At 41.7% G+C, this 22,675-nt stretch overlaps 2 protein-coding genes across 3 annotated transcripts in view; both read left to right on the forward strand.

Moving 5' to 3' along the window:
- foxp4 (forkhead box P4) overlaps positions 1 to 22,573 on the forward strand; it is a 96,794-nt gene extending 74,221 nt beyond the window's left edge. For both annotated transcript variants that reach the window (XM_056436844.1, XM_056436845.1), the window contains exons 7-18: positions 1,074 to 1,275; positions 1,729 to 1,827; positions 3,157 to 3,255; positions 6,185 to 6,272; positions 7,319 to 7,402; positions 8,974 to 9,205; positions 9,803 to 9,879; positions 9,972 to 10,073; positions 14,635 to 14,756; positions 15,309 to 15,375; positions 16,785 to 16,954; positions 17,089 to 22,573. In XM_056436844.1, coding sequence (XP_056292819.1) covers positions 1,074 to 1,275; positions 1,729 to 1,827; positions 3,157 to 3,255; positions 6,185 to 6,272; positions 7,319 to 7,402; positions 8,974 to 9,205; positions 9,803 to 9,879; positions 9,972 to 10,073; positions 14,635 to 14,756; positions 15,309 to 15,375; positions 16,785 to 16,954; positions 17,089 to 17,236 — 1,490 coding nt within the window. In that variant the 3' untranslated portion in view covers positions 17,237 to 22,573. The remainder of the gene's footprint in view (positions 1 to 1,073; positions 1,276 to 1,728; positions 1,828 to 3,156; positions 3,256 to 6,184; positions 6,273 to 7,318; positions 7,403 to 8,973; positions 9,206 to 9,802; positions 9,880 to 9,971; positions 10,074 to 14,634; positions 14,757 to 15,308; positions 15,376 to 16,784; positions 16,955 to 17,088) is intronic.
- Positions 1,076 to 17,236, forward strand: LOC130207975 (forkhead box protein P4-like). Its single transcript, XM_056436795.1, has 12 exons — positions 1,076 to 1,275; positions 1,729 to 1,827; positions 3,157 to 3,255; positions 6,185 to 6,272; positions 7,319 to 7,402; positions 8,974 to 9,205; positions 9,803 to 9,879; positions 9,972 to 10,073; positions 14,635 to 14,756; positions 15,309 to 15,375; positions 16,785 to 16,954; positions 17,089 to 17,236. Exons 1-12 carry the CDS (start codon positions 1,076 to 1,078, stop codon positions 17,234 to 17,236), a joined length of 1,488 nt encoding a protein of 495 aa, XP_056292770.1.
- Positions 22,574 to 22,675: the final 102 nt, after the last annotated feature.

Here is a 22,675-nt window from a genome sequence, read left to right on the forward strand (position 1 = left end):
TGACCCTAGCAGCCAGATGTGTCTGTGTACATTAAGCAATTAGCAAAAGCACTCTCATCCACGCAAATACTTTGTATGTGTTAACACTAGCTAAGGGAAATTATGAGTATATACATTCTCTCGAATGCACACAAAGTGAGGATTTTGTTCACAAATCCGTTCTGCTCTCAGCTACTTACAGTTTGAGTTTAGTTTCCTTTGTTACCAGCTGTCTTTCACCAGAATCCAGAAATGTTCCTTTTCTTTCTTGTATTTTTTAGGAATTACTACTTTACACTTTCACTCCCTGAAAGTGTCCACAAACCTGTAAGCTTTCTTGGATAATACACACATACACACACACACACTCACACACACACACGCACAAACACACATGTAAATAATTCTCTGCACACACTGCCTCATTTCTTCAGAGTGAGAACTTTTGTTTTGGCGGGACCACAGAAGAATGCAGACAAAGCAGACATAATATTTGGATTGCTGCGAGGTCTGTGCATATGTGTGTATGTGCAAAAGTGTGTGTGTGGGGGGGGGGGGGGGGGTCTGCGTGCGTGCAAGCTTACGTGCACAATAAGAAACCATTGGAGTAGGCTGTGGCTTTTTAGGCGTCTCTTTTACTGTGAAATTGAAGCAGAAATAACAAAGAAAGAACTCAAAGTGTGCACCCACCCTGTTCAGACAAATAGTGGTAGTAACAGGAGCAGTGGGGCTGGTAAACAGTAGCAATTGCCAACAGAGATTAAGAAATAGTTGAGGAATAGTGGATATCTGGAAATAAAACAAAAATATGTAACCTCTTGTCGGTTTTAGTTTGTCCTATTTTCCTAACCACACCCAGGGGACTATCATAGTTGCATGTGTGTTTATAATAGTTAGTCGCAGCTCTCTGTGACCTGAGTTGATTTACAGTGTGTCTTTAGGTGGGTATTATTGCTTACATTTATTCATCTTTAAATTAGCTTGACTTAACTTAAATATCCTATAATCGTATTTGTGCAGAACACGTGAAATCGAGCCACTATGTAAGGTTGACAAGTTAACTGTACAGTTAACTGTGCATTCCTTCTCTGCAGCGATGTGTCCGTCAGACCTCCAACAGCTGTGGAAGGAGGTTTCGGGGGTGCAGAGCAGTGAGGAAGCCCTGAAACAGGCAGAGGGCCTGGACTTGAGCACTAACAGCTCCAATTCTACCTCAGCCTTCCCCAAAGCTGCAAGCGCTCACATCCCACTGCACAGCCTGATCAACGGACAAAGCCACACCCCAAAGCGAGACAGGTACAGTGATGTGCAGGATGTCGAAATGATTAAAATATCTGTCCTTTGTGTGACCTGCAATATTTCTAAATGACACACTCCTGCCATGTCATTTTCTGGCATTTCACTTTTAGCTTTTAGCTGTTCCTCCATACCGAAGCACGTAAACACAACACATGCACATGCAGCATATCACACATCACCAGGGTGTAAACGTCTCTCAGCTCATTTGATAGGAGGTGTGTTGGGTTCATTATGTTCTGCCAGTATGCTGTCAACCACATGCTAATGTAGTGTAGAGGAGAAGAAGATGGATACAGGCCATCTTGAGAATTATTTGTACGTTATATATATTTTTGGATTTGAAATAGATGTGGACAGAAATTCCTTGTTAATATTTTGGGGATAAATGTTTGAGGGTTGTGTTGTCCGATGGCTTTGTTGGCTGCTCATAGGCTTGTCTTTGTCTTTAAGAGCCAGACTGTTTGAGTGGATATCCAGCTTCACCAAGTCAGACAGCGGAGATGACCATGTCCCCTTTTACCCCAAAGGCGGCCATCCCATCAGCAGCCAGTGAGTATTCCATCCACACACAAACATGAGTGGACAAGACGGAGCCAGAAAGACACACTACTAGATGGTGTCACTGTGGCACTGATTCAGTCTTTGCTTCAGGAGCACTCACCTCATTTTAGAGGGGTTCAGTGAGGATGTGCAACTATCAAGCAACAACTATTATGTAGAGTATGTTTGCTACGTACTACAATCAAGAGCTTCTATTAGCTGATCAAAATACGTGACATGCTGTCACACTATAGCTACAGAGTTGGCTTCAGTAAACATAAAGAGGTTTGCATTTGTGTGTTAGCCTTAAGTTAATGCAAGGCTGATGTGCAGGAGAATGTGGTTTCCAGCAGTTTGTCATGTCTGTTGTCTGAACTGCTTCTGAGTTGAGTCAACCACAGCCAACAAACACACACAAAGACACACACACAAAGACACACACGCACACAAGCAAGCTCCAACTTCAGCCAGCACACATGATCAGGAAGAGACTAAAAGGCAAAGGGAGAAGGAGAGAGACATGTTTCCATCTGCGAGACAAATGTTTTTTGTTAGACAACCTTCTGATGTTGATTTGGGAGATTCCCCATCCCAGTCCCCACTCACACGTGCACACCCACACACGCACACACATACACACAGTCAAGTAAATATATGGGGAGACAGCAGTCGCCAGCGAAGTTCCAGGTCTGAACCACATCTGCTACTGGACATGCCACACACACACATGCATGCACAGTCACAGTTATTTTACGCTGGGCTTAAACCAAACCTGGCCCAGTCTTTCATTACCACACAGACATACAAACACACAAGCACTCATAAATATGCACAGATGCACACACAAACGCACGCACACGTCAGCACACCACAAAAGAACAACCAGCACATGACGGCAGCCACCGCCAATCAGTCATGGCTGGTTGGTCCTGTGCCGACTCTGTGTCAACTCCTGAAACATAAGAACACACACTAACACGCGCACAACACATATGCCAAGGACAGAAACAGACAGGTCATGGACTTAAGAATGTGCCTCTGAGGTTCCTGGACCAAGTCCCGTATTTGCCTGGCTTCTGTAACTGACCCCAATCTGCTCTATCCTCCTCTCTCTGCACTTGGCTTCGTGAACTGTACAAACTAATGACTGCTAACCAGACTCAGATGGCTCTATTGTTGCTTCTGCTGCTAAAGTTAGTTTTGCATTTGCGTGTGAAAGTGTGGCTCAATAAGGCTTTGCTTCTCATTATGTAATTTATTTTATGTGCTGTATATTTCATGTCCATAACAACATATGAAAAATGTAATATCTGTTTTACTACCTTTCCCACCACACAGTCATGAGGAACATGCCAGCTCCCATCCTCTCTACGGCCATGGAGAGTGCAAGTGGCCTGGCTGTGAAGCACTGTGTGAGGACATGGGACAGTTCATCAAGTAAGTTAACCACCCAAAAGGGCAGTGACAGAGAGCCAGTTGAACATCTGGAAAGTCTCATGAATGAATAAGGAAATTAAAACAACGTTTTTGCCCACTGATATCCAAACATACATCGCTTCCCGTCTCTCTTCAAATTTATGTAGAGTATGTTTGCTACATACTACAATCAAAAAGTGGGGTTTTATATGACAGGTGTGGGGAGCTAGAAGCCCAAAGAATCATTTGATTGGATGAGTTTCTATAAATGCAGGATCAGTCACGAAACATTTTAAACCGTTTTACAAAAAAGAAAATACAAGGATGTAATCATGATTTTAATGTAAAAATACTCATACAGTGATCTTTTGTCTTACATATATTTAGCCTATATCAAGAGATAAATTAACAATTATGACAGGATTACAACTGGGAAACATTTTTCATTTCACTCGGACTTCCAGGGATTAAGAGGGATCAAGAGACCATTGTTCTAAGTTCAAAACTTTCTTACTTTTCAATTTCAGAAGCAAATATGCAAATTGTCTCTCTTTGATCACAAACCTGGTTTAAGACCAAATTAGAAACTTCCCTAAAATGTCCTCCCTAATTGATAAGAAACACACCTGTTTTTAAATAGGTTCAACAATGCTAGTCCCTAGTAGCATGGTAGAAATTGATGAAGCATACACAAAAGATGAAGCAGAGAAAAGGGATGCTATAGTTTGTGCTAAATGTGGAGTGTCAGTCATAAACATCAGAGGTGTTTTGCATTGGCTCACTAATTCATCAGTTGCAATCTATTACATCACATTTGTTCCGAGGCATATTCTCGCACGCACACACACATATACACACACACACACACACACACACACACACCACAAATAAACTCAGTGTCAGTTTTTCGAGGAATCCTTTGGGTTCCTAAAACACTATTCTTCCTCTTTGTTCCTGTGTTAGTATTTGTCACAAAGTATTTTCCTTCATTTGGTTGGTGTTTGTTTGTATTTTGTAATGCTTTTCCTCTGAAGGATCAGACACATTGTTTCTGTGTTAAAATAGAAAATGACTCTTAATTGGCTCATCCGCATGCACATTGTTTTGTTTCCACAACAAAAGTAAAGACACTCATTCCCACTCTGCTTCCATTATGCTGCTTGCCAGTTTGGAGTCACTGGGAAATATCAGTGCAGTCGATGGCCTTGACATTCTGCCATCTCCTTCTCTGTCGCATAAAGTACAATGGACTTCCCTGTGGCATTATGGCTGCTAATGAAGGCTTCACAAGACTTTTAATGAAGCCCTAAACAAACTCACTCTCATTTTTGGTGTGGAATTCCTAGCTGTTTGAGCAATGGAGATATTAATAAGCCGCGGTGATGAAATATGTACTCCTATAAGTGTGCATGGTGATTGTGATGTCATCGAACAGTCAGATCAAAGCGTGTAGGCAGGCTGGGAAAGTTTGGAGAGGAAAGCTGTTGTTTGGTGTCTCATTTCACATAGCCCCGGGGCAGATGGAAGGAGAAAGAGAGATAGAGTGAAAGAGTGTGTGTGTGTATGTGAGTAAGAGAGAGAGGCAGATGGAAACAAATAGAGGCAGTGACAGATAATGCCGTCAGTCCGACAGTGCGCTCCCTTCCAGCCAGCCTTAGTCATCGCCCCAGGAGGGAAAAGGGTAGAGCAGAAGAACAGAGGGAGACACTCCACTATTTCGGGCCTTTCTTCTCTCCTCTTCTCTCTTCCCACCTCCCCTCCCTCCCCGTCCTCTGGTATAATACTCTGGCTGTGGTCGGTGGAGCTGTGTGTAATGTGGGTTAAAGCCTTGTCTGCCAGCACTCAGAGGAGTAAACAGAGCCTCATTGTTGGGACACATTGAAAAAAAAACCTGCTACTGTTTATGGCCCAGCTATAGAGAGAGGGGAGAGTTTTAGGGGGCCGATTTGGTTGGGATGACTGTGAATCATAGGCATTTGGGGAGTTGCGGGAGAAGATGAGTGTGAAGGGGAGAGTGGACAAAAGTGCGAGTGAGGGCGAGAGAGCTTAACAAAGACTTAAAAAGAGGGGGTGGGGGAGAATCATGTTTTTGTTATTATTATCATCCACTTGTGTTGAGCCGTCTCTCTGACAAGATTAGCCATGCCATGACATCATTGTTTTTGTTTCATTTCTGGTCTCTGGCTGGTATTGCCTAACTTTCCGCTTTGTTAAAGACACACACGTTAGAAACATTCAAATAACCATACACCATACAAACATAGCTAATAATACACGTTTTCACAATAAACAAGTCAAAAAAGATTTTATCTTTGCACAACAGGATATAACTCACTCTAATACACCAGCAAATACCGAGCACACATACTCAACACACACACATACACATACACACATGCCGAGCAGGCAGCAGCAACCTGTGAATAACCTTGGCGATGACAGAGCAAAGAGAAAGGGATGGAGGAAGGGAGACAGGGGGGATTGGGCTGGGAAAGATCAGAAGGTCCCGGGTCCTCCCACATTGGAGGAAACAAACAGCGCCACCATTCACACACACACACACACACATGCACCAGTGTTAATAAGTGGAGTGGAGCTCAGCTAACAGAAAGTCTTAAGATAAGGCTTTGTGCGATAACACATGAGCTCATATCCAGGTGGTTGTCTTGGATCGTGGCTCACTGAGCACCAATGAAGTATACACACACAAAACACAGCTGCTGCGTTCTTCACTAGACACAATAAACCTCCAAGATTATGATTTAATTTTGTAGCGCTGAAGTAAAAGAGCTGGGTTTAGTTACTCTATTATTCATGGCCTGTGAATTTATTTCAAAAGTATTCTCTTCAAGCTTAGAAATTATCTTTGAGTTGGAACTTATCAGTGCTTTGATCTTTTTCTTATTTGTAGATAGCAATTTACACTCTTGCATTTTCTCTTCACTTCTAGGCACTTGAACAATGAGCACGCCCTAGATGACCGCAGCACTGCTCAGTGTCGAGTCCAGATGCAGGTGGTTCAACAACTGGAGATTCAGGTGAGTCACATAAGCACACTTAATTTTCACTCACAAGCAAATTCATGAAAACCGTTTCAGCCATTCAATGTCAATAACATGTCTAATGTAGGGCAGAGTTTATGGAAAGCAGTGGAGCTTGTAATTTAAAAGGAGAAGTCGGCAGGGAAGCCACCATCGCTGCTCTAATTATAAAGCTCCTCTGGTCACCAGCAACAGATAGAGCACGGCTGAGAGGGGAAGAAGGAGAGAAAAAGAGAAAGACATGAGATAGAAAGCATAGGACCAGGCTGCATGGCCATTCTTATTCTCAAAGTGGTTCACGCAATGCTCTTGAAACATCTGAACAGTGGACAAGAAGTGAAATGTTATATGGAAGAAAAGTGAAACTACAAAGGATGCCTCTTCACTCACGTCTTGACATAGTTTCCGAAACACTTCAGAATAAGCCGTTCACATTACTGCGTTTGTGTGTGTGTGCTGTCCAGCATTAGGGTTGGCATTGTGTTTGGTGGTGGTGGAAAACAGCGTTTAGCTGAGCCCCTGAAGCCATCGCCAGGGAACACAAAGTGACAGAGAGGCAGCTGATGTCACATCACATCAGGACGGCCGTCTCTCTGACATGTCACTTCATCCCTCGGCAGTCCACAGGCAGCCCGCCACTCTACCATCCAACAGCACACATACACACAAACACACAGACACACAACAGCACAGTCACTGTGTAAATGTCTCATATTTGCACATCTCAGTGTGTGAGTATGTTAATGGCGCTATCTATTTTAGAGTAGATCCGTTGTTTCTGGAGGCTACACGTGTGTACGCCTGTACTCATGCACAAACACACGCAGGATGCAGCGTTTCCACAGGCTGTAGCAGCACCTATTAAAAGGCAGTTAACAATGTCAAACGGGAACGAGTGTGTCTGCAGGCTAGTGTCAGTGTTTGAGAGAGCTCCGGGTGCTGAGGTGGCTGACTTTAATATTCATTCCTCTGCCTGAGGTGTAATTGTAATCGTAATTCAGTGTCAATACCGCATTATATAACCACTCTTGTTTGTTTCACAGCTGACGAAAGAGAGCGAGCGACTCCAGGCCATGATGACCCACCTGCACATGCGCCCCTCAGAGCCAAAGCCTTTTAACCAACCTGTGAGTACACACTGGCACCCCAAAATCCCAGATTACATGACCTTTTCTTCTACCCTGTCACCAACAAACTTGAAGCTTTGTTTCCATTCCTGATGCTCCTCCCCCACTATCCCTAAACCTTCTTGGGATTTCAAGTTCCTCTTTTACTGTCTAGCTTGGTATCTACGCCCCCTATTGACCACTGAGGGTTAATGTGTTAACTAGAATTCATAGACTACTTTCCGTCTGTCATTTCCCCTTCATAATGTTCTTATCCTAAAGAGAAAGTCAGAAAATGTAAATATTGTATTCATTCAGCATTTAATTGCAATTTTTCAGGTTTTTGGACAAAGAGAGAGAGCCAAAGTGGTCTCTCTCTTTATTTTTGTCTGAACTAAATGGGTTAACATTTTGATGCAATGGGTGTGTATGTGTCTGTGTGTGTGTGTGTGTTTGTGTGTGTGTGTGTGTGTAAGTGAGTGTAGGTGTGCGTGTATTTGTGTGCCCGCACTGGTTGTTATTAGGTATCTAATGAATATTTCATTATTCAGATTGACGAGGATTCTTATTAAAATATGAAGATGTTTAAATTAATTGTCAATTAGAGGTAGAGTGTCTTAATTTAAGGGGCTGTAAATGGGTGCAGCCGAGTGGCTATGTGTTATTGTGTTCTTGTGTGTCTGAATGATGCGTTGATCGCTGGGGGATCAGCTGCTATTAACATTTAATGGGAAATCAGGAAGAGGCGTGTTTTGTCACGATCGGAGACGAGCCTCGGGGTCAGGGATTGGAGGAGGACGGGTGGGGGAGGAGCGTAAGGAATGGAAACAAAGCTTGGCCTCAATTAACGGGGTTCGACTGTTGCCGTGGTGATGTGGTAGGGTTGCAGCATTAATGAAGTACCTGTTAAACAACCCCGCCCCCTCAAGTCTACTTAAATGGTCCACAATCTAAGAGAGTAGAAAAAAGACGATTCACACATTTTACAAACATTAAGACAACACACATACACACACTGGTTTTAATTAGTCCTAAACTAGCAACCCTGCAACGGCTGTCCCAGAGAGACTGGGGAGTACTGGTGTGTGTGTGTGTGTGTGTGTGTGTGTGTGTGCATGTGCGCGTGTGTTTGTATTTGTGCAGGGCTCTGCCTAATTGGGCCGTATTGGTCCGTGAAGACTTGGTCACCACAGAGTGCATGTGTGTGTTTCCTTCTTACAAACATGCTGTCTTGTGGTTTTGTATCTGTAAACGCAGGGTTAATTGCAGCCAGTGCTGTGTGTATAAATGCAGTATATGTGCATGTTCAGTGTGCATGTTCAGTGTGTGTGTGTGTGTGTGTGTGTGTGTGTGTGTGTGTGTGTGTGTGTGTGTGTATGTGTGTGTGCGTGCGTGCGTGCATGTGTATGTGTGTGTTTCTGTGCAAGAATGCATTTGGTAAATTGTAGGGGCATAAATACATTGGGAATGTTGGGGGTTATATGTTGTATGTAATGTGTCAAAAATTACAACCTCACAAGTGAACAAAACTGTCTAAAAAGCCACAAAGCTGAATTAATAACCGTAATGCATCTATGTGTGTTTCTCTTTAGCTGAACCTGGCTTCAAGTGGCTCTCTGTTAAAGCGGGACAGCGATATCTACCCAGAGGGTCTTCCTCACCCTCCCACCTCAGCTGCCACCCCTATAACCCCACTGCGCCAGGGTCCCTCAGTCATCAGCTCCTCCAGCCTGCACACACACTCCCACTCCCACTCCCACACACACGGTGTTGGGCCCATACGTCGGCGCAACTCAGACAAGTACTGCACCCCCATCGCCTCAGGTAGACTGAAACATACACTCAGTGCCTGCCTTTTTCATTTTATTATTTTATTATTAGTATGCTTTATCTAATTATTCATTTATAATTGACTAAAATGTTATTAGTTTTTTGATCCAATGACTGCTTTAGTTTTTTCTTCAAGTAGCTCTTCTTGCTATTATCTGTTTCCCCTGCAAGTGCTGAAATATAGCCTCAGAAACCATTTGCATTCATAGTTTAAAGCGCTGCCATCTCCTAACTTTCTTTCAATAGAACATTTTAGTTTTAAATCCAGGTATCAAATATTTATTTTGTGTATGTGGTTTTGAATTAAATTTCATTTGTTCCAATTACATGCCTTTAAATGGTAAAAAGTAAGGAATATATGATTGGCTTCTCAAGAAGAATATTCTTAAAATAAAATGTAGCATCCTTACAAAGCTGTGCTCACCACTTTTTTCCATTATAATGTTAATTCTTAATACTAACATTGAGAATAATATCAAACATATAGATTCACACTTCTAATTTAAATTTGTACATCCTTTTTGTAATAAATGTTACATGTGTCACCAACACACATCGGTTAATTTAATATGGTCATGCCTCTTTTTTCAGAGCTGGCTCAGAATTGTGAGTTCTACAAGAACGCTGATGTCAGGCCACCCTTTACCTACGCCTCTCTTATACGTCATGTAAGTCTCTCCAATGATCCAGTTGCACCATCTCTTTTCCATCTGTTTTCTCCTCCTCTAAATCTTGTTGTGTCTTCTCTCCCCGTCCTCAGGCCATTCTGGAGTCCCCAGACAGACAGTTGACTCTCAATGAGATCTACAACTGGTTTACACGCAAGTTTGCCTATTTCAGGAGAAACACAGCCACATGGAAGGTAAAAGCTTACGATGTACACACTCTCCCTTGTACTCTACCCCTCTTAGGACATTCCATTGTCTGGATCTCACTATGGCATATTCTAAATGTAAAAACTCAACTCAACTCAACTGACGGAAGATGGAAAACAGACCAATTAGCAAACTGTTTAGATGATGGCAAAAACAAACAGCCCAGGATTTAAAAAATGAAAGTTTCAACTGCAGCTCTGACTGGTTCAGCTGATTCAATCAAAGCAAAATATTTTTGACTCAAACTCAAATGTGGTAAACAACTCTGACTGGATAAAAGCTTATCTAATTGACTGCAAAGTTATTGTGGTCTGTGCCCACTGATGAAACCCTCAACCCAGAGCAGATGCCGACTGGGACCACAATGACAGAAACTAAATTTGCAGGCAGGATTTTGTGTTATTTGAAACCTGTGGATTTGGCCAAATGACCTCACTTTTCAGAAAATCACTTTGAAGGCCTACATTTAGCATTAATTATTGAAGTGAAGTGTACAATGTACAAAACACATACACACGTGACAACATAGGTTTTAAAGCGGACTTTTCTAAGGTCCTAAAAATATGACAAATTTGACAGGTATTGGCTCTTTTTGTCCTTTATGAGACACTTCACTACTGTTCTAATTCTCTCCTTCTTCATCACTCTCAGCCGTGAACAATTCTCTCGCCTCCTCCTTTTCGCTCGTGGAGGGTCGGCCCCACTTAGAGCCACAACTAGCCGTTATACAGTCTCATTATAGAGATGCACATAAAAAGCTGACACACATGCTGCTCATGATCACACACATTGAATTATTTTCCTCGCCCTACTCATCTCTCTCCCTCTCTCACTCACACACACACACACACACACACCTGGCCTGATCCCACCATTGTAGGTGCTGACCCATTTCTACAGAAACCTCACGCTAATTTGAGTGTCCGTTCCTCCAGAGAGGGAAAGTGAAGGAATGAGCAAAGGAGGAGTGGGAGAGGCTATGTGAGGAGGGTGAGGAGAGACCCCGTCCATTCTCTAATAGCCCTGGCCTAAACCAAGGAGGGAGGAATGGGGTGATGATGGAGGGATGGAGGGAGAGGTGCAGAGAGGGTTAAGAGATGGGGCAGCCAGGAATATCTTTACCTCCTGATCTGACTTTTATGAATTTTAACTATTAATGTCTGGTGTCTGCTTCCTGTGCCGTTGGCCTCGCAGACCTTTAAATATAGCACGGCATGGCCTTATGTATTTATATAGCAGCTCTGTGAGTCAAATAGGGCCGTAGAGATGAATGTCCTTTAATACATCGTTATATTTCATGAGGAGAGCAGCATTGTCAAGGAATGGAAGTCATTGATCATGGAAATGAAAGGGACAATGAATGAGGATGAGACAAGAGAGAGCAAAAGAGAGAGAGAGAGAGAGAGAGAATAACTAAGGGATAATTGAGAGAGGGTGAGAAATGAGTGCCGAGTTATTTCAAGGTGCTGCATGATGATTTGGAGGCCTTAAAGAATAACTTTTATTTTTGGTTTACTTACGATAATAGCAGTGTCCGATTAGTTTTTTCTGTTTTTCTTTCTTCAAATGCCTGGTAAAACATCTTTCCTGTGGGGTGATCTAACACACATTGGAATAGAATAACAAATAACAATAATAGAAAATAGAAAATATAGATTATTTATTAGATGCTTCACTTGGACTCACTTGGAATGTAACAAATGTACTCAAGTAACTACTTTATATTTTCACTCTAAATATTATACATTATATTACTCTGCAGTTATTTTACAGCTTAAATTACTAAATTATTTGCCAGTTTTAAAAGTAAGTAAGTAAGTAAGTAAAAGTTTATTTATATAGCGCCCTTCGCAGTACGAATACACAGAGTGCTTTACAATAAAAACAATAAAAACAGTAAAAACAGTACAACATCATCAATATCATCATGTTAAGCATAGCAGCAAGGTGCTGAAGCCAGTGCTACATCACAAATTGCGGGTGCATTACCTCCAGTACACAAGACTTTTGAGCAGTCACAAACGCAGTAGAAGAAACCAACAAACAATAAATTAAACATAGAGAGCAGAAAACCGATAACACACAGAAACCTAACCCAGAAATGCCTGTTTGTAGAGATGTGTTTTTAGCTGATTTCTGAAGCTATTTTCGGACTGAGCTGCTCTCAACACCTGCGGAAGTGTGTTCCACAGGCGTGGGGCCACTGCAGCAAAGGACCGATCGCCTTTTGTTTTTAATCGTGTGCGCGGCACTGCCAGGAGCCCCTGGTCAGCTGACCGTAAGGACCGGCTGGGGGTGTGCTGTATGATGAGGTCATGTATATAACTGGGGGCGAGGCCGTGTATGGACTTAAAGGTAAAGAGAAGTACTTTGTACTGGATCCTGTACTGGATTGGTAACCAGTGTAGGGCAGCCAGTATAGGGGTAATGTGACACGATTTCTTTGACCTGGTGAGTAATCTGGCAGCTGCATTTTGAACCAGTTGGAGGCGGTTTATGGATGCCTGGTTTAGACAGGTGAACAGTGAGTTGCAATAATCCAGTCTGGAGGATACAAAGGCATGTATAGCCATTTCCATCTCAGAGTGGGCGATGATGGAACGCAATTTCGCGATGTTTCGCAGGTGGAAAAAGCAATTGCGACTCAGAGTCATGACGTGTTTATCCAGCAGCATTGCCTGGTCAAAATGAATACCGAGGTTTTTGATGGTTGGGTGGACATTATTTTTGAGAGGGCCCAGATGTTCTAGTAAAAGATGTGATTAAACTGCCAAACATAATATGAAATTGTTAAAATTAGCTTGACTTGACCAACTACAACATTAATTGTATTATAATAATAATAACAATAATAATAAGTACTAATTATACAATTATGTAATATATTATAGCAACACTCACAGGGTCATTTGTTCTGCATTGTGAAAACTTTTACTTTAGATACTTCAAGTACATTTTAATAATAACACATACATACTCACAAATGAATTGCGTATGTGCTCACAAATAGAGTATATATACACAGAATCATATGGTAGGAGCCTATCCCGCATATGCATCAGGCAGCATCAGACACACAACTGGACTAATCATGATGCTCAAATATTTACAATATGAAGATATCCACACCTCTAGTAGCAACTTAAATACATTTAGTTTTGTGACTTTTTTCTTTTCTTTCTTTCCAAAATTCTACCTTCAATTGCCCCCCTTACCTCCTTTTTCTCTGCAAGAGGGAGGGAAGATGAGTGGCACATGTGTTGTGACTTGTGACCCACTGTAAATGACTGCTAATGTTTTAACTGGGAGAATTATGCTTTCATCACGGAGACGAATGCAAATAGCACTGATGTCTATGGTGTCTAGTCTGTCTGTGTGTGTGTGTGTGTGTGTGTGTGTGTGTGCGTGTGTTTGTGTGTGTGTGTGTTTGCACTGTCAGGGTGGCGGGCACAGATTGGGGTCAGACTCATTTACAAAACTTAGCATCACGGCTCGGGGGTTGAGGGGATGCGGGGGAGAAAGGGTTCTTCCGCTGATTATGGCTTGGGTAATTACGTGTATGTGTGTTGGTGTGTGTGTGTGTGTGTGCATGTGTGTGTATCTGCCTGTGTAATTACGGAAAGGAGTGATGCATGCATGGCCTGTCCCTCCCTCTCGGCTTAGAACAACGTGTCAGGGAGAATATGCAGGATTTAATTATAGACGAATTAAAATTGGTAATGAAATTGGGCATGAACAAACTACAAATAGCAGATGAAAAGGGAGGCCTGTCCCTGGGGGGTGAGACGGAGATAGCGGTATGCCTGCCTCCATGCCTGTCTGAGCTCCTGTGGATGTGTGTGTGTGTGTGTGTATGTGTGTGTGTGTGTGTGTGTGTGTGTGTGTGTGTGTGTGTGTGTTTCTGTGTGTGTCCTGATGGTGACTGATTAGAAAAATAATCTGCTAAAATAACGTTACTAGAGAACAGTTACACTGTATTGGATACATGGAGCTACAATATGTGTGCGTTGATAAAAGAGATGCCCCTCAGGTCACACTACTTAAAAGGCATCTTAACACCAAGAAGTGTTTGTTCTAAAAACAACATAAGTGAGTGTTTGTACCTCCAAACAAGTGAGAATTCAAGTTAAGGAACAAAAAAAACAATTTGAGCTGGTGTTGAGTTTCTTTTCAAGGTTACGCTGGAATTTCATGGATGTCATGGAATATTATGGCAATTTAAGATGTGAAACTCAGACTATTTAAGATAATAGATGTCTGAAATTAACAAGAGACACCAGATAATATGTGTCACTTTACAGATTAATATCTGAATGCCTTTTGCAATGTATGCATGCTGGTTTTCAGGTGTTTTTCATCGCTACAAGCCAGACTCTTCAGAAAAGGAAGAAAGGGTTGTGATAAAATGAAATATGTAAAAACTTAGTTAAATATAATATATAAGTATAACAATAATACATATGAGATAATACTTGTATACCCATGCTAAGGAGTTGTTAACTTATCTTATTTATGTTAATGCTTTTTTCTCTCTCTCCCTTATCCCAGAATGCTGTGCGCCACAACCTGAGTCTGCACAAGTGTTTTGTTCGCGTTGAGAACGTGAAAGGGGCTGTGTGGACTGTGGATGAAGTTGAATACCAAAAGAGGAGACCACCAAAGATGACCGGGTAAGAACACACACACATGTTTTCTTGGTGCACAGTTGAGGTTGATGTGTGAGCTTATGGGTGCTGGCACTATGATTGCCGAAATGGACCCTCTATTATTACCAAGAGGCCAACTCAGCAATAATAAAAAAAGAGAAAAAGGGCTATTGGCTTATCGTGTACGCACTTTACTCTACTGCATGCATGTGTGCGTGTGTGTGTGTTTCTCTGTTTGTCCACACCATTAGTAAGCAGCTGTGTCAGATGAGGAAAGAATCCTTGTTAACGTATGTAAACAGATGTTCTCTCCAACCGCCAGAGAAAGCAATGACAATTACACATGCACACACACCTGCACGCCAGATATTAGACACTTTAACATGTGTGTGTTTTAGCATATGTTTACAGTCTGTGTATGTTTCTACTTGTAACAAACATATTTGTGAGATTTGTCAGAGGGCTTTGGCAGATCGTTTTACATGTGCGCTCAAACTGTGATTCTCACCCCTCTCTCTTTCTCTCTCTCTCTCTCTCTCTCTCTCTCTCTCTCTCTCTTTGTGTGTGTGTCTGCAGAAGTCCCACTCTGGTGAAAAACATGATTTCGGGCCTGGGCTTTGGATCCCTAAACGCCAGCTACCAGGTAAAGAATGCCCTCTCCTTCCCCCATTTCTCTCTATCTCTCGATCCACTCACTCACACACACACACACACACACACATAGCAGCCAATTGCAATCAAGGGCACTAATATCAATTCCCTCTTATAATTAGCTGATTCCCTAACGACGTTCATGCCACCTCCCTCCTCCCACTCCAACACACACTCTCACCTCCCACCTCACTTTTGCATGTGCCAACTCTGCACACACACACACTCACACACACACACACACACACACAAACATTAGGACTTACTCGATCCATCTCTTCACTCCAACCCTCACACACATGCAATTTTGCCACTGAGATGATTTATAGTGTCAAGTAGTTGTCAATTAAGGTTACCGCATAAAATTATCGCCTGTCCCAGAAAATTCATCTCTTAGCTAGTGAGAATTCCCTTCCTTTTGTCTTTTATTCTCCTGTGGGAGCAGGGAGGTGGGGTGAGTCTCAGCTAGTGTCTAACCTGCCTCATCTACAAATGGCTGGATGTGAGCTGTGACAGAAGCTGCCCCTGTTGGTTCAGTTTTTTCCTTTTATGCAGACATTGATGCTTCGCCGTTTTTGCGTGTGCGGCTAAATTGAGGTTGTGGATCAGTCTTACTTAACATACCTGTTGAGACTTTCTTTTGAATACTTAAAAGCTTGACTTAAAAGCACAAGCACAAGCCATGATGGGGGAAAGGCACTGTATATAAGTGCCCCCTAGTGGTTTGTCAAGTTTACTAGCAAGTTATTGGATTACAATGTACTATAAGAGCTCTCAATTCAATTCAGTTTATTTTGTATAGCCCAATATCACAAATTACAAATTTGCCTCAAAGGGCTTTTCATTCTGTACACATACGACATCCCTGTCCCAGGACCTCACATCGGATTAGGAAAAACTCCTAATAAATATTTTAAAAAACTTTCACGGGAAAAAGAAAGGGAAGAAACCTTCAGGAGAGCAACAGGGGAGGATCTCTCTCCCCGGATGGACAGATGCAAAATATATCATGTGTACAAAAGGAATCATGACAGAGTTAAAGCACATTCAATGAATATGGAAGAGTGTATAAAGAAAAACTATCCATCATTCATTGTGGCGATGAACATTTATTATACTGTGATTAACGTGTCTTACAGCATTGTAAGTTCACAATGTGTGAACTTACAAAAACTCTATGAGCATTACAGGTTAAATGTATAAGTAACATTTAGATTTCACCGTAACTGGTTGGAAAGAGAACATTAAACAGATTATTGTATTTTGGTACATACCGCCGATGCCACTATCATTTAGCTTCTTCTTATGTAATGGATCACATTTCTTTATTTCTTTTTTTTGAATGAATGTTACCGAGTCATCATTTAATGTGACTGTACAACACTTTGTGTTTGCGTGTAGGCGGCTCTGGCAGAGAGCAGTCTGTCCCTGCTGAACAGCCCTTCCCTGATGAGCCCATCTGCGGCCAGCCTCAACATGCTGCATGTGGGCCACGATGATGTTAGCTCTACTGTGGAGCAGGTCAACAGTAACGGTAGCTGCAGCCCCACACTCAGCCCTCACCAGTACAGGTACACATGGACACTTAAACGAATCAGTGATATATATATATATATATATATAATTATTTATAGATATGCAATTGGCAACTTCCTCTAAAACTCTACCCCTTGCCCTGCTAACAGCGGTTTGCACTCTCCTTCAGCCACCAGGTGCATGTGAAGGAGGAGCCCACTGATCTGGATGAGGACAGTCGTTCAGTATCCCTAATGGCTGGCATTACACACAACCTGCCATTGCCGAGCGACGAGCGTGATCTGGATGAGGATCTTCCCACTGAGGACCTGGAGTAGGACAGATCCCAGATGGAACAGAGGGATAAGACATAGCGAGATCAATCCCTGAGCCCTCTCGTCAGCGTGAAGAAGAAAAGATAGCTCCAGTACACTTAAAAGAAAAGAGGAAAAAAAAGAGAATGGTTTTTTTGTTAAAAAGAAAATGCAAGCAACCAAGGACAACATTGAGGAACTCCAAACAGGGTTAGATGACCTCCGTTACTTTGAGACCCAAAAACAAGACTGTGGATCACTGCTTTACCTTCATGTGTTTCTTTTCCAAAACTTGGCTCAGAGGTGTAACACCACTCAATGCATACCGACACACGCACAAACACACACACACACACACACACACACACACACTTACAATAATTACCCATAATTATCATCCTCCCTGGTCAAATCAGCTTCTGTGTAGAGATCCTTCGAGGTTAGGATATACACTCTTTGCTCGACCACTCGGCACACGCCCTGTCCTCCTTGCTGTTGTCGCGGGCTGCCTGGCTAGCCATTTCATCAGTTGAGAAGACACACAAGTGTGGGTGCCTGTGAGTATGTGTCTGTGTATTCGAAAGACAAAGACGCACACACAGGATCATATGTATATAGATTTGGAGCAGTCACCAGGGGATGTGCAGAGGTGTACGTCTCCTTCTTCCCCTTCTTTGAGTCAATCACTTGCTTTTTCATTTTTTTTTATTGGATTGAAATGAAACTGTCGGGCTACAAGATGGGAAGGAAGGAAGGAAGTGTGTTTTGATAGCTCAGCAGTGCTCCAACACTTCTGCAGAGCTGGCTCCTGTCTTCAAGTCCATGTGTGAGCCAATTGCTATGCTTTGGCCCTGGTCCCTGTCCATACTTCTGCCCCCAGCAAGACACTTAGCGATAAACGTCTCTTAAACTCTTTGCTTCTCAGAGAAAGAAAATACATTTTCCTACCCCCTTCCCCCCCCCCCCCCCACACACACCCTCCCAAAAAGACTGCAGGAATAGGACCATTTGGTGCTGTCCTTCTCCTCTCCTCCGTCTGTGGCTGTAGCGATAAGCTTGGAACACTTTGAGAACGAGAAGACGAGGGGAAGCAGAGAGAAATGAGGATGGAATCGTCTACAGAAATATTGTGACTAAAAAAGAAATCTTTTCATGATTATGGAATATAACAAGAAAAAAAAGTGTGTTAGCTTTTGTCATTTCCTTTTTTCATTTGATGTTATTATCATTGTTTATTTTTGAGGATCAATATTTCCATGGTGGCGTTCTGTTTTGACGTACCTTTTCTAAGGATGCTGTTTTCGTTTTTTATGATAAACTGTTTGATTTACTCTGGCTGTTCACACCATTCCAAATGAGTATTGGCAAAAAAAAGAAGAGAAAGCACAGTATTGTCCCAACTTGTGATACCCGACCCCCCACCCCCACCCCCTCAGCTTCTGCCCCTTTCCCTTTCTGTCCCAAGTGTAGCAGGCAAAAAATTTGGAAATAGCACTTAAAGTTGCCATTATCCAGACAGATTATTTAACAGCTGAATCCTGTTTTTAATTATCTCTCATTCACTTGTTTTTGGTTGTGTATTTAGTTGAGAAATATAAGTAATGCTTTAAAAATATATATATTATTACTTCAGTCAGAGAATACCTCATCCCACAAAGGTTCTTCCTGGAACTCTGTCCAAATTGATTAACAAATAAGGGGGAATTATTTCCGTGGGATACCAAATGTGGCAACTCTGCTCAGCTCTATGGTTGTAATAGTTACTGTGTAGAAGCTATCTGCAATTCACTGTGTGAGTTTGTGTTAAAGAAATAGCACGTAAGATTTATTTTTTGTTTTCCGTAAGCATAAAAGCATTACTTATCTCTCTAGTGCCATACCAAATTTTAAAAAAAATGTAATCTATTATTTGCTTATTCCCATTTTATTTGTGTTACAGGTAACCAAAGAAATATGTAGAAAACCAAAAACCCTGTAGTTTATTTTGCCCTTTTTGAGTTTCTTCTTATTTTTCTTCTTAAAGAATTGGCCAAAAGACAACAAACCAGGAGTTTGAATACGTGTTGTATTCAATATTGTGTTCAAATTATACATGACTTACAGTGCACACCATTCCGAAAAACCAAAGTGTGTAAAGCAAACTTGAATTTGGAGACATCAAAGTTTTTACATAATAAGCGGTTGGTTACGAATGACTCACATTTGGTATGAGGCCACAAACTAGTATTATCAAACCTCGCACAGTTCCTCAGAAAAAAAGAAAAAGAAAGAAAAAAGAAAAAAGCACTTAGAGGTGAAATCCTATCTCTCCCAAGCTCAGGCTAAACTGTGTTTCAAACACAATCCTCGGACTGGCCTTACGGTATGAGCAGGCCTAAAAATGAGGCAGGCACTCGTGAGGCATTTGAACACTTTTTGCTTTACAGGATACTTGTTCTGGTGCTGTCATAACAAACATTTGGAGTTTTTCAAACTAGGGAACAAACCCACCCTCTTGGTCTGTATGTAGTATTTGCAGGAAGAGGACCTGTACTGTAATGTGGTTTCAAAGGTCACATCTTTGGACAGGGAGGAGTTATTCCAAAAACATATATATGACAATAAAGAGGGAACAACTCAAAATAATAGAAAAAATATTCCAATGTAAGAGGAAAACAACCAAGGGACATCATGTAATTGAAAGTTGGGTTCATATTTTCATACTATCTCTTGCACGATTTTTCTTATTTAATGAAAGACCTTTCTGATAACTTTGTGTTCAAACAGGACTGCTTCCTGTCACATTAGAGACTGATTTATAACAAAGTACAAAGTGGCAGACAGACATCTTGAAACAAGATAAAAACCAAAAATAACACTACCTCCTTTTCAAAACAGTTCAACGCATAGCCAATGGGAGACTGAACTCTCTTAAATATTTTCTTTTCCTCCATTCTTCCTTGATGATAATAAGGAATGCCAAAACTGTTGTTACACTTACTTTATTACCGACATAAACAAAATTATTCAGCCATCCGGACTCCCTAACACATCTGCTTGAGCCCAAAAACTTAGAGATGTTTCACTTTCCATGAAATTAAAAATGACTACCTCTCCTTAAACCACATCTAAAGCACTCTCTATGTCTCAAAGTGTGTTGTCAAAATGAAATGTTTTCTGTCAGCTGTGTAAAAACTGACCATATTCCTGCACCCAATTAGCACTGAGCTATGTGAGCAGCCTCTCAACTGTCTGCTCTGACTGTATGTGTACATACTTATCATCTACACCAACAGTAATGGTTATGTGGTGTTAGAGGGAGCTGTTGTAGGGGTTAATGGTGGATTGACTATATAAGTGCCACATCACTCACACACAAAGGGGTACAACAGAAGCATAGAAGCAGGGCTATGGGTTACTACAACGGAGGCGCTGACCATCCAGATATCCAAAGACCCACAACACAGCAGCACCCGCTTTGCCAAAACACTCGCAGAGGCGCTGAGAGGACAAACACACAAGTAATGAAACTCGTCACTACTAGTAATATCCAAACCAAGAGGAACTGCTGCATACAGTACATAGATAATCTCTGACTTGTGTTTTAAGGTACACCTGTAAACAAAGCTTTTTTTGTAAAGATGTAGATTGTTCACAGGTCGCCATGTAACACTTCTGTTCTTTCTCCAGCTTGGCATAACACAATGTATTCTTGTATAATAATGCTTGACTTATCTCTCCAGGACATTTTTTCTCATTTTGTCCTTTGACCTTTGTCTCTTCTTTTTATTTTCTGCACCTGTTTAGCTATTGTAAAGCTTTAAGCTCTGATTCCTATACTGTACTGCTAATGCTGAACTATATGTATCTATCATATTAAGTGCTGCAGGTATCTTGGTTTATTAGTTTTTGTTTTGTTTTTTTGTTTCCATTTTTCAGTTCTTCATAAAACGTCTGGGACGCTGATTTTTTAAGTGTATTATCTCTAAAAAATGGAAAAGAATAAAAGTTAGATCAGTGGTTTAGGTAACACCTGTTTGTATATTTATCTTAGCTAGGTCTATTTTGATACTTTTTTGTCTCTGTACTGCATTTATGCATTTTTAAGGAAAGAAAAACAAACAAATGGAAAACAAACTAAAAAGTTACTTAATTATGTATTGATACCTCAGAAGGACTTTTTCTCAAAGACAGGACCAAAACCTCTGAAAAGAAAAAATGTAAGAATATGTACCCCCTCTCTTGCTTTAAATAAAGCAACAACAACACACAAACAGCGGAGCTCTAGAAAGATATTGCTGTTGGTCCTCTCAGGTGCCAATATGTGTCCCAGCTCCCTGTGACCCCTCCCTCTGACCCCTGACCCTGTCAGTCCTGTGCTGAACTCTGACCCGGAGCTGTCAATCATCTGCAGGCGCCATGGGGGTGTCACTGAGTCACACACCTGGCTGGTAGTGACCAGTCACAAACCTCATCTCCCATTCCCACAGAGGCAGATCAAAGCCTGACACTTGCATTTTTTGATACTCCACCTCTTGCATAGTCCCAATACCAAAATGTGGAATGGCACTCAGAGATGCAGCTCATCCTCTGACTACCAAAGGCATTGAAAGCAACCATTTGCTTAGTCCAAACTCCTATACTGTAACCAAACTGCAACCAAACCAATGCCACAATCTTAACCAAACAAAAACCAAGCTACTTCCAAAAGTCTCCATCGACTTCACTGATCACCTTTACTGATAGCTGTTATCTCTTTTACATCCACCTAATGGGGTTGTAGGACCAGCCTGCATCCTATTGGCTGGTGACTGACTCAAAGGACACATGGAGCCCAAATCCTGACTTGTGATTGGACAATTCTGAGGTGTCATGTGAGGGGAAAGGACTCTCAAAGTGGATGCATTGCCTGACGGTATTATCAAGTAGACAGCCAGAATCCGATGGAACTACCACTTCAGCTCTCCTCTGGTCAAACCTAAGGAATGTGTGTACATTTTCAGCAGTGACTCTCTGTATCGTTTCTTAGTTTCAGTTTAACTGTTTACCTCTCTTTATCCTTTGGTTTTTGTTTTGTTTATTGTTATTTGAAAGTGTGACCTGAGGAAGAGGCGGGGACAAGGACTGGGTGGTGGCTTTAGACAGACAGTGGAGCCCAGCCCTCTGACCCTCCACCCCGGGTAGCCATGTAATGCCAGTCACTGCCCTTTCCTTCATGCTGTATAAAAACACACACATATATCTGTGTATTTGTAACCTGAATCTTCTTGTGTCTGTCCATGCAGACAATAAAAAACTGTACAGTAGGTCTAGTTGCATGTAATCTGTACTAATTATTGACAATGGCATTATAAAATGCAATAAAATACTTATTACACTGTTGTTTGCTGCATCCATGTTGTTTCTTCTCCAGAGGTATATAGCAGAATAGGAAGGAAGAAAAAGATACATTTCTGCTACACAACATTCTATATATTTTTCCGT

The sequence above is a fragment of the Pseudoliparis swirei genome, chromosome 18 (genome assembly GCF_029220125.1).
Source record: "Pseudoliparis swirei isolate HS2019 ecotype Mariana Trench chromosome 18, NWPU_hadal_v1, whole genome shotgun sequence".
Classification (NCBI taxonomy): domain Eukaryota; kingdom Metazoa; phylum Chordata; class Actinopteri; order Perciformes; family Liparidae; genus Pseudoliparis; species Pseudoliparis swirei.

What these genes read in the sequence shown, in the direction of transcription:
- LOC130207975 (XM_056436795.1), top strand. Translation starts at nt 1,076, where the DNA reads ATGTGTCCGTCAGACCTCCAACAGCTGTGGAAGGAGGTTTCGGGGGTG. An exon ending in CACACCCCAAAGCGAGACAG is followed by an intron (nt 1,276 to 1,728) that starts GTACAGTGATGT and finishes TTTGTCTTTAAG; the next exon opens with AGCCAGACTGTTTGAGTGGA. An exon ending in TTCAACAACTGGAGATTCAG is followed by an intron (nt 6,273 to 7,318) that starts GTGAGTCACATA and finishes TTTGTTTCACAG; the next exon opens with CTGACGAAAGAGAGCGAGCG.